Source organism: Antechinus flavipes, chromosome 4, assembly GCF_016432865.1.
Source record: "Antechinus flavipes isolate AdamAnt ecotype Samford, QLD, Australia chromosome 4, AdamAnt_v2, whole genome shotgun sequence".
In the NCBI taxonomy this organism is placed as follows: Eukaryota; Metazoa; Chordata; class Mammalia; order Dasyuromorphia; family Dasyuridae; genus Antechinus; species Antechinus flavipes.
In genome coordinates, this window is record NC_067401.1 from 211,994,802 (window position 1) to 212,007,025 (window position 12,224).

Here is a 12,224-nt window from a genome sequence, read left to right on the forward strand (position 1 = left end):
GAAATAGTTTAGTTATGGTATAATGATTAAAGCACTAGTTTTGGAGTCAGGATATTTAAATTTGAATATAAATCTTATGAGCTAATTATAAAGTAAGGGTACTCATAGCCAAACTTTTAAATTAATTTTTTTCTTTTTTACTCTGTTTCAATTTCTTTATTTTTAAAATGGAAATGATCACAAACTATTTACCTTCACAAGTTTATTGTGCAGTTTAAATAACATAATATGTTAAAAGCACTTTATGAGTCTTAAAGCACCGAATAGAGGAATGTTGGTTTTCTTTTTTCGCATCTTTCAAGTGCCATTGTGCTATATTCTATTTAAAAATTCTACACATAAGGTTGGCAGATTGCAAGTGGGTAAAATATCCAACAGCTTTAATGTAGTTAAATAACAATATTGAAATATAAACTATGTAGCATTATTTATTGTCATGATAATTTTCACTTAATTTCCAGTGACATTGGAAATGTTTAGACTAATCTTGAATGATTTCAAAGTTGGGGAAGCTTCCCAGGAGAATTCTCAGGATGAGGAAAAAGAAGTAGGAAGTTTGCTGAGCACATCTAGCCTTAAAAAGTGCTTTTCCTGATTCAGGACTTCTGGCCCTGAATATGTCTAGTATTTACTTTGCTTTGAGCTTTTAAAAACAGTCATTTCAATTTTGATCTCTCAGAGCAAAATGAGAGAGAAACTATCCTGAAAACCTTCCAAATATATATGTGTTAAAATTTAATAGATGTATAATTCGAAAAGTACAGTTTCATCAGGAACCAGCTTATTTTTATTTTCAAGAGAGATATGTAATAGCTAGTTTTGCTTTTAATATCATGAAAAAAAGATTTGTAACAGTTAAGTTCTAGAGAACAAATTATTTTCTGGGGTAGAATAAAGTTATTCAAAAACCCCTGTTGCCTTTTTCTTTTCTATTATGCCCCTATAATCAACTTTCTTTTTAATTCTGTAGCCAATTCAAAGTCCAGAAAAAACCTTGAAGTTTCAGAAAGGTGAGGAAGAAGGTGCCAAATTAAAGACAACTGAAATTAAAAAGGTAAAATAGCTGTTGTTTAAAAGGTGATTGTTATGCTAGATCCACATTATCATAATTTCTGGCCTTTAGTAGCAGTGTGAGAGCACAATTTTAGGATTTGAAGGCTAAAAGGTAGAGCCATAACCTTTTAAAGAAATTTACTCCATTTCATCTTCCTTAGTAACCCTTTTTTTATGTCCCTATATATCTTGCCTTTAGTAAGGGTTGTCCCACTTTTTTTATGTCCCTATATCCTGCCTTTAGTAAGGGCTGTCCCAGTCTGAATTTATCAGAGCAGGGGACTCCAACTAAGGAACCTCCTCCCATGCACATTGACAACTGCAGTTTCTAGCATTGAAGTTACTTGGAGTGCTTACTTTGTTGAAAATTCATCTCCTCCCTTGAAAGATGATGCTCAGTCTCACTGTATAATTGATTCTTGATTGTACTCTTAGGTCCTTTGCCTTTTGGAATATGGTATCTAGGCCTTCTGAACCTTTATTGTAGAAGCTGCCAGATTCTGTGTAATCCTGACTGTTGCTCCTTGATACTTGAATTTTTTTTTTCCCCTGGCAGCTTACCGTATTTTTTTCCCTTGATATTATAGTTCTGAAGTTTGGCAAAAATATTTCTGGAGATTTTCCTTGTGGGAAGCTTTCTGAAGGTGACTGATGGATTCTTTCAATGACTTTCATCTTCTGATTCTAGTGTATCAGTTCAGTTTTCCTTGATAATCTCCTAAAGAATTCTATCCATGCTCACTCTTTTGGTCATGCCCTTTAGGTAGACCAATAATTTTTAAATTGTCTCTCCTGAATCTATTTTCCAGATTGGCTGTTTTTCCAGTGAAATATTTTACATTTTCTTCCATTTTTAAAATTCTTCTTAGTAGTTTGATTCTTGATGTCTCATGGTTATTAGCTTCCATTTGCTCAGTTCTGGTTTTTAATGTGTGATTTTCTTCATTTAGCTTTTGTATCTCTCTTTCCATTTGATTAATTCTACTTTTCAAGGTATTGTTTTCTTCACTGGATTTTTTTTTTTTTTGAATTTAGCTAATAGAATTTTTTAAGAAATTGATTTCCTTTTCCTAGCTATTGGAGATCTCTCTTGCATACCTCTTCCCTCTCCCCCCCCCCCCAACCCTCCCTCTTGTTTTTCTTTTACCTCTCTTTATTTGCCTTTTAAAATTTTTTATGAACACTTCCAAGAAACCCCTTTGAGCTTAAGACCAATTCATATCACTCTTTGAGATTTTCCCTGTGGGCATTTTGTCTTCATCTGAGTTGGTGTTTTTGTTGATCTTTTTTGTCACCATCGTAGTTTTCTGTGGTTAAGGTTCTTTTCTGTTTCTTGCTCATTTACTTTTTTCCCCCTCCTATTTTGTGACTTTTAAGATTGAGCTGGGCTCTTGGAGTACAGGGGTCCTAAGTTTCTTGTCTATGTAAGAGCATTGGCTTTCAAAAGCACAGAAGCCCCTTGTATTTGGTGTCTTGCTCATAGCAGGGAATAATCCTCTGTTCTCTCCAGGTAACAGCCTGGCAGTTTGCATTCTGGCAATTTTGCTGACATTTTGCCTTCTGTGCTGAGACTGGCAGCTGCCCTGCCCCACTGCTCTGCTGTGGACAGAGGGTCTCAGTTGCTGAACTGCTGTGATTAAGGCCCTCTTACTGACTTTTCTTGACCCTGTCTGAGCTGGGCTCAACTCCTTTCACCCTAGTGAGACTGACCTTTCTTGAAGTCCTCCTAGTGTATTTTGAATTGGAGAGTAGTTTCTTTCCATCAGACTGTTCAGAGGCCTGGTTTCATGTGGTTTTCAAGGGATACTGGGAAAGCTTGAGCAGCTTTCACTCTTTCATCTTGGCTCCTAGAAACATTTACCTGGAGTGCTAAGAGTGTAAGTCTCCAGGGTCACAAAGCTATTATGTGTCAGAAACAGGACTTGAAAACAGATATCCCGATCCTGAAGCTTGTCCTTTATTCCCTGTACTTTGCTACCTCTATGTTCTTAATCTCTTTAAGTTTTTAGGATAACACTGTCTCCTGGTTTTCCTTCTTTCTCTCTGACTATTCCTTCATCCAGATTACAGCCTCTAACTATAGGTGTTCCTCAGGATTTGGCCTTTAGGCCGTCTTGTTTTCTCTCTATATACGATTTCACTTGATGATCTCATTAGTTCCTGTGGATTTAATTACCATTACTCAGTTATTGATTCTCAGATCTACCTGTCCTGACTGAAACTCTGCAGTCTTGCATCTTCAGCTGCCTTTCAGCCATCTTGATTTCAATGCTTAGTAGATATGTAAACTTAAGATATCCAGAATGGATTAGGAGAAAAGATGTTCAAAATGGGAATTCATCATCTTTCCCACTAAACCTTTCTTCCCTTTTACTGTAGAGGACAACACAAGTCACTCCTTCTCTAAGATTTGTAACTGAAAAATTATCCTATATTCTTCACTCTCCTCAGCCACTCTCACGTTTTAACCCCAACACTCCTTCTCTTCTCCCCCCCAATATTTAAGCTATTGTGAATGCTTGTTGATTTTGCTTTTGCAACTATTCTTTCCTCTGGCAACTGCCATGGCTCTAAGTACACACCCTTATCACCTCATGCCTAAATTATTGTGATAGTCCATTCCAATATATCCTGCATTCAAAGATTAAATAAAGGTTTTCATAAAACACTAGTCTAATTGTGTTTACTCTGTAAAACTCTAATGGCTCATTGTGTCTCTGAAGAGCAAATACAAAATGCTTTATTTGGCAATCAGAGTAGTTTGTAATCTAGCCTCTTCATACCTTTCCATTCTTTTTACACTTACTCTTTGATCCACTGATTCAGCCTTCTGATTGCTCTGTGAATAAGAAACTCAGTCTCTTAGCTCTGGGTATTTTCTCTGTCTCCTATGTCACTATTAGATTTTTTTTTTTTTCTGAGGCAATTGGGATTAAATGATTTGCTCAGAGTCACACAACTGTCCAACACCAGATTTGAACTCAGGTCCTCCTGACTTCAGGGCTGGTGTTCCATTCACTGCACTACCTAGGTGTCCTGTCTCTATTAGATTGTAAACTTCTTGAGAGTAATAACTATCTTTTGCATCTTTGTGTGTATTAAGCTATCTCTGAAGACAGTTCCTGATACATCTTCAATTGTTTATGATTGATTGATTTTTTTGATTGATATTCCTAAAATAAAAATTAACTGACTTTATGATGGAAGGTTAAAGGAAATGCTTAATCAAGTATTATTCATTATATTGCAAAAATAGAATAGTAGTCATTACTAGTCACACTACATATGTATATGCCCTCATCCTATAGTATTGTTAATTGTTAATTGATATTGGAAATATTGTGTACTCTGTAAATCATTGAGGTTTACCTGTTCAAACATGTAGAACAACCCACAAAGAGATAATAAAATTTTTACTAATTCTGATAGAGAAATGTTTTGCTAAATAATAATGTCTAGAAATGCTTAGAGGTATTATCTTAATTGATCCTCACTACAACTTGGGAAAGAAGGTAGGTGCTTTTGCTATCCCTATTTTATAAATGAAGAAAACTGAGGAAGACAAAGACTCAGTGATACTCTCAGGATCATTCAACTAGAAAGTTTCAGAAACTCCATTTGAATTTAGATCTTTTCAAATCCAGTTCCAGTACTTTATTTGCTGAGCCCTTAGATGTATAGTAGGGAATTATTTGCAAAGAGAAAAGCAAAACTAGGAAGTAAGTTATATGATATATAAAGGATGCTTTTTGCCCTCTGTTAATGAAAATTTTCATTTTTTTTTCACAATTGATATTACTGATGATGTTATTGATGTTGTAAGTAGAATCATTTTAAGTACTCTAAAACCATCTTTTTCTTTAAAAACGAAATGAAACCAAACCAAACTTTGTAATCAGATTTTTAATACCTTTAATGAGCTTTGATGTTCTTCAAACCCACTGCATTTATTCTCCGTCTTATTTTAAGTATTATAACCAGTTAATAGCCAGCTAAGTGATACAGGGTATTGGACCTAGAGTTAATAATATCTGAGTTAAAATCTAGCCTCAAACACTTAGTAGTTTTGTGACTTTTTATACAAGGTACTTAGCCTCTGTCTACTTGTTTCCTTTTCTGTAAAAATGGATCTAATAATTCTTCTTCCCAGGATTGTAGTAAATAAGATAGTATTCTTAAAATGCTTTGCAAACTTCAGAGCATTACATTAGTGCTAGCTAATATTAATAGCCAGAATATATAACTTGCATTTTACTGAAGTAACTTTATATAACTAATGTTTGTGAAAATATTTTTACTGAAATAACTTGGAATATTAAATTACTCAATTATAACATTACTAATGATGTTATCCTTTAGTTCTTTGCAAAAAATTTTATATTAGAAAAATTATTAGCTGTCCAGTGTTTGAGATATATTCGTTTATTATTCATTCATTTATTTTGAGACAGGAACTAAGTGACTTATCCAGGGTCACATAATTACTAAGTGTCAAGTGTTTGAATCTATATTTGAATTCAGATCCTCTTGACTTCAGGGTTGGAACTTTATCTCTACTGTATCACCTACCTGCCTGTTCTCCCTTTATATTAGATGTCTTTTGACTTTACATCACATCTCACATTTCTGAGGCACAATCCAGATCTATCTCCACCACCGCTCACTGACTTCACTTATAAAGAAAAAGTTAAAATCAATTTAGCTAGAGGCAGATAGGTGACTCTGGATAGAGCACTCAAATCTGACTTAGTCTTAACACTTCCTAGCTGTGTGACCCTAGGCAAGTCACTTAACCCCAGTTGCTCCCTCTCCCCTCCCCCCCATAAATAAATAAATAAATGAAGATTGGGGGAGGGGAGCAATTAATAGAGTCAACAGTCCTAATACTTAGTTCACAGAACCTAATCCCATTCCATATGTGCTCTTTGGACATTCTTATTTGGATTCTTTTTGGGTCTTGACTCTACTTATTTTATCTAATGTGTTACTTATCTCTCCTAGCTGGTGGCACCTGTAATAAATATAATAAAGATATTGTTTTCATATTTACATATTTATTATATGTAGTCATATTATATGTAAATATTATATATTTATATATAATAAAGATTATATATATATGTGTGTGTGTGTGTATATATAATAAAGATTATATATCAGGCAATGCCATAAATGTTAAACTCTACAAAGTCAAGGATTGATAACTATAACATTTCATCAGAGACTATTTTCCATGTTAACATAGTTCTAGTAATAAATTGTTTGAGATGACCCATCATTCAACTATTTCTCAAATCAGTCAATTATACAATTGCCTAGATGATATCTCCCTATCTCATCTGTAAAATATCCTGATGGACTTAGCTAATGCTTTGCTGAAACCAAGGCACACTATTTCTGCCTGTGGGGGGGAAAAAGAAAGAAAATATGGTTAGTCTGGCATAAGTTCTTATCATCTTTTCTTCCCATTCACCTTTAGTTTTTAAAAATTAGACAATTAGGGGCAGCTATGTGGTGCAGTGGATAGAGTACCAGCCCTGATGTCAGGAGGACCTGCCCTCAGACACTTAACACTTCCTAGCTGTGTGACCCTGGGCAAGTCACTTAACCCCAAATGCCTCAGCAAAAAAAAGAAAGAAAATTAAAAGAAAACAAAACAAATACCCTATTCCTCAAAGAAAAATCTTCTCTCCTAGCCTCAGTTCATTCTGCCTTCTATTTAAAACCCTCTATAATTTGACTTGTTTTCTTTTATATTATTCCTACTCTTTCCATACTCTGTTTTAGTCAAACTGACATCTTAACATTCTTCACATATAATATCCCAGCTCCTTTCTCCTTGCCTTTATGTAGGCTCTAAGCAAGCCCCCCTTCCTCTCCAGTCTGGAATATTTTTTTCTCACTTTTATGTCTATGAATCCCCAACTTCCTTTGAAGTACAACTTAGGTATGACTTCTTAAATTCATCTTTCCAGTTATTAGTCCTTTCTCCTAGAAAATACTTCGTTATGTGATTTTTTGCATTTACTTCACTGCATGTATCTTATCAAACCAAATATACGTAAGCTCCCTGAAGACAGAGAGAGACTATCTTTGAATCACTAACATTTAACATAATGTAATGTGTATAGTAAGCCCTTAATATATTTTTTGAATTGAGTTCTGAGCTTTTAAAAATCTTTATTCTTAAAAGTTCATTACTTTTTTTTGTTTTCATTACTTGCTTGTCTTTTCATCTTTGAAGTGTTTTTTAATGTCTTGGGTTTTTGAGTAAACTTCCTCTGTATCCTAAGCATTTCTTTAAACAACTCCCCTCTTTCATAGTTAGCATACTACTTTCTACATGATTTTTAAACTAGTTACTGTACAATACAGTTTTGCCTATGTATTGGCTATTTTTCTTTTTTCAGGCACCTGGGTATTCAGGCTCTGCAGCTTCATGTCCTAGAACAACTTTCCTCAGTTCAGTAGATGCCAAAACAAAAGGAGAATTTGATGATGGGAAGAGAAACATACTAGATGACCTCAGAACACAAGTTGTTGAGTTACTGTGTGTTGTAGAAGCAATCAAAAAGGAACATGGGTAAGTTTTCTCTTGGAGAGGAGTATTACTTAATTCATAGTATATCAACCTAGAAGGGATATTAGAAAACTAATGATGTGTTTGTTCTTCTAATTTTAAGTAAACTCTAAAAATAGGTTAAGACTTGAAATGCTTTTCTAGTGCTATAGCAACAGAATTTTATTTTTTAAATAGCATTTTATTTTTCCAAATATATGTGAAAATAGTTTTTAACATTTGTTTCTATAAGATTTTGCATTCTATTCTTTTTTTCTCCCTCTCCCAACTTTTCCCTTCCCGAGATAAGTACCCAATGCAATATAGATTAAATATGTACAATCCTTCTAAACATATTACCACATTTCTCATTCACAACAGAATTTTAAAACAGAGACTATTTTGGTTATTTGTAGGTTATCCATATCAAAGAATCAGTGATTACATTCCAGGGAATAGAAAATTTAAACAATGATTACCTACTTCTGCAGATTGTAATATTCCTTTTGTGACAATAATTCTTAATAATTTTTTTTAAATAAACAGGAGGTATATTTAAAAGTTTAGACTGTATTGTCTGTAACATTTGATAAATGTTAATTATATATTTAGAACTTTTATTTTCCCCTGGAGTTCAAATAATAACCATCCCTATACTTTATATAAAGTATAGGTTTTGTTTCTTAGTACTTTTCATAAGATATATGGAAAGCATTCTTTTCTAGTGTACATTGTAGAAACTACCTCAAAATGTAACATTGATTTTTCCTAACAGTTTTTGTGTCCCATTCTGGAAGGAATAAGGATTGTATAGTTGAAAAACAGCACATTGAAACAGCCACAAGTCATGTGCAAACAATAAGTGCATAATTGTTTATTGATACTGATAGGAAATATTTCTTAACTGAAATAGCAAAAGTATTAGTATTACAAAATTTCAAAATTTTATCTAATAATGCAAAATGACAAAAACAAGTATATAAATATATGATAATCTTTAAAAGTTTAGGAACTCCTGATTTTTAGATTTGGATTTTTCACATTTTTTTTGTTCTTAATGAAATCTGTCCTGACCTGGTTTTGATACATGCTTGGAGTTTTGGTCCTTAGGAAAGTTGAGGATGATGGCTCCTTTGGGTTCAGGAGTTTTGAGTTGCCCTAGGATTAAAACCAGTCAGGTGTCTGTAGTAAATTTAGTACCTGTATGGTAAGCTGTGAAGGGGGAACCACCAGGCCACTTAAGAATAGCAAATGGACCCAAATCAGAGATCAAGTAGATCAAAATTTCTGTGTACATCAGCAGGAAGGACAGGCCTGTGAGTGACTACTGAGCTGCCCACCTAGGTGAGATAAGGAAAATCCAGTCTTAAATCAATATATTCAGACTTTTTATTATCTCACAAACACCCAATTCTCTCTCTCTCTCTCTCTCTCTCTCTCTCTCTCTCTCTCTCACACACACACACACACACACACACTCAAAATACTTCAGTAATTTGTAATTTCATCTGTTTGGATAGTAGTTCTCTATCTATATAGTTTGCAACCCCGACCCTTTAAAAGATGTTATAATTAGTTTCGGTAACTGTGAAAATATTCTTCATCTAATGATGTTTCTTTATCTGAGCTAACAAACCTTGGTAAAATAAATGTCTACTTCATGATTGTTCTGTCTTAAAAGCCTTTCTAGTTTATTATAGTATGCTGAACTTTGTGTTGAAAAAAATAGCTTTTAAAACCCCAAACCCCAGTGTTAGGCTACTTGAACTGAGATATTAGAATTGAATGGAACTTGTAGGGTGCATCCATAAATGTGTAAGAATTGCTTAGTTGAAGCCACAGTTATATTTTGAGTAACAAATTCTTGCCGCCTTACCATACTATAATTAACTTCATTTCAATAGTATTTCTTTTAAAAATGATCAATATTAGATGTATTAGTACTGTGAAATAACTTTCTCTTAATCAAAAATCTGCCCTTGCATGGTAGATAGATTGATGACATGATATTTTATTACACACTACATTAACTTTCATTTGTATTTACAAAGTCAATCCAAGAAAGACCATATTAGTTGAATGCATCATCTTTGTTCAAAGCTTCCTAAAATTTTGTTTTTACTTTTTTAAAATTTAATTTTGTTATTAAAAAGTTTTCACATTTAATTTTTAAAAAAAATAATTTTACTGATATTTGAACTAGAAATTTAAAATGTGTATATATTTGACATGACCATTTTCACTTCTATACATATCTAAAAAGCTATTTTGTTTTTTAGGAAAGAACTAGAAAAACTAAGAAAAGAACTGGAAGAGGAAAAGACAATTAGAAGTAACCTAGAGGTAATGAAGTTTTACAATATTCTGTCATGATTAAGCATCAAAATGAAAATATTAGGGGGTGCTAAACATAATGAGTATCTACATCATGTAGAATATGGTACTTTATGTTGAAAAAGGAATTCTTGTCTTGCTTTTAAAATTTTAAAAGAGAGAGTCAGACAGCTTGGCATAGTGAATAGAGAGCCTCCATCAGGAACAATCCCAGTCCACAGCCCACCTTTGACACTTATGTGACACTGGATAAGTTTGCTTCTCAATGCTTCAAACATCTCTCAAGATCATAAATTGAAAAACAGTTGCCTGTTTGAATTGGATGGAATTTCTTGATTGGGAATCCACAATACCAGTAAAATCACATGGGAGAGGGAGGAAATGTCAATGAGAAGTTTGGTTCTGTCCTCTGGTAAATTACAGCATATTTAGAAAATAGAATACATGTATGCGGGCAAGAAATTGTTTTTTATATGTTTATCTCATCGTGTTTTCAAATGCTAAGTCCTACCATATTTTCCTTTTGGACAATTGCGGTAGGTTTGTAGGAATAGTTTTTGCCTCCACTCTCTTCTCATCCAATATTTCCTTCACATTTCCCCAAACTAATCTTCCTTATACATAGATCTGGTCCTTATTCTTCTGCTAAAAAGTTTTCAGTGGTTCCCTTTTGCTTGCCAGGTAAAGTTCTAAAAACTTGGCATTCATGGTCTTCCACAGTGTGGAGTCTAATGAATTTTCCAGCCTTATTTCATAACAGATCCCCTTCTCATATCTCTATTTCAGCCAAACTACACTGTTTGCCTTCTCATACATACATATTTCACTTTTTCTTGAAATCTTTTTTTCTAAAGCTCCCCAAATTTCTGCATGTCCTTTCAAGTCCAGTTTAGATGTTAGCAAGAATCTCACATAGTCTTTTGGCTGTACCTGCTATACATTTGTGTATTATTTTATGTTAGTCATATAATTTTCTGTTTATCATTTATAGAGACTATATAATACTATGCTTTTTAGCTCTTAAGAAACACTAGGATTCATCTAAAATTTCTCTTCGGTTGTTTCACTCATGTCATAGTAAAATAGATTGATAGGTTTATTTAACTGAATGGATATTAATAAGTAAAAACTGATTTAGTTTAAAATCTTTTGGGGAGAGAATGGAAAAACATAGTGTGTGGTATAAAAGCATTAGCAGATTTTTGTGGTTCTGAGGTACTTAATAAGTATTAGGTTTACTTAACATTGATTTTTCCTTTAACTGAATGGAATGTTTCTAGCAAATTTAGTTGTAAAGAATATATAATTTCTACCAGATTCCCCCAGCTGCTAATAATATTTTAATATTTATTAATATTTAATATTTAAATAATGTTTAATATTTTTAATAAATAATATGTATAATTATATGATTATAATATAAATATTGTGGTGTAACATTTAATATGATAATAATATATGCTTATATTGGTACTTGTTTTCTTCCTTAGTAGAATGTAAAATTCAAGAATATATATTATTCCATTCTTTGTATTTTAATTCTCAACATTTAGCATAATGCCCTGGTCATAAAAGGCACTTCAATTTTTGTTGATTAATATGGGATTTTAAAAATCATGAACTTAAATTTTTGTTTAAGTTTCTGATCTGAAAGATGCTGATGAATTGTTTTTACAATACAGCACTCTGCTATACCTGATTCTTGTTCTCATAAGGTTTCTAGTTTTTTAAATGGAAAAAAAAAGTGATTATAACTCAGTAAAGTATGTGTTAAATATCTTAGATAAAATAATAGTGTCATAACTATCCAGATAAAAGAAAAATATTTCAGATTAGTATTATTATACTTAATAGATTACATTTATATAATGCTTTAAAATTTGCAAAGTGCTTTATATATGTTATCTCATTTGATCTTTATAACAATCTGATAAGATAGGTGTTAGAGCATTCCAGAGATTTCAGGAGATTAAGCCATTTGTCCAATGCCACAGCAACTGTCTGTGTTGGCTTAGTCTGACTCTTTTCAAGTATTCTATCCACTGCATTATCTGTCTGATGCTACTATGGTGCTTTATTAAAATGACCAAGAAAATACTGAATAATAAGATGGGTGAATTACTTTTTAAAAGACAAAAAAAAATCCAAAATATTAAAGTACAGAAAAGGTCCATATGGTCATTTACCTCATATAAGATACTACTCAGGTTGAAGTCCTTAAAATTTTAACCATTATGCTACATATCATAGCTCCAAAAACCTTAAGATTTTTCCAACT

The 12,224-nt window shown here is 32.7% G+C and overlaps 1 protein-coding gene across 7 annotated transcripts in view; it reads left to right on the plus strand.

Moving 5' to 3' along the window:
• CD2AP (CD2 associated protein) overlaps positions 1 to 12,224 on the plus strand; it is a 188,958-nt gene that overhangs the window by 139,157 nt on the left and 37,577 nt on the right. For all 7 annotated transcript variants that reach the window (XR_007953545.1, XM_051997108.1, XM_051997109.1 and 4 more), the window contains 3 exons: positions 971 to 1,054; positions 7,464 to 7,636; positions 9,892 to 9,955. Coding sequence is in view for 6 of the 7 variants with exons in the window: in XM_051997108.1 (XP_051853068.1) it covers positions 971 to 1,054; positions 7,464 to 7,636; positions 9,892 to 9,955 (321 nt within the window). In the remaining variant the exon portion in view is untranslated. The remainder of the gene's footprint in view (positions 1 to 970; positions 1,055 to 7,463; positions 7,637 to 9,891; positions 9,956 to 12,224) is intronic.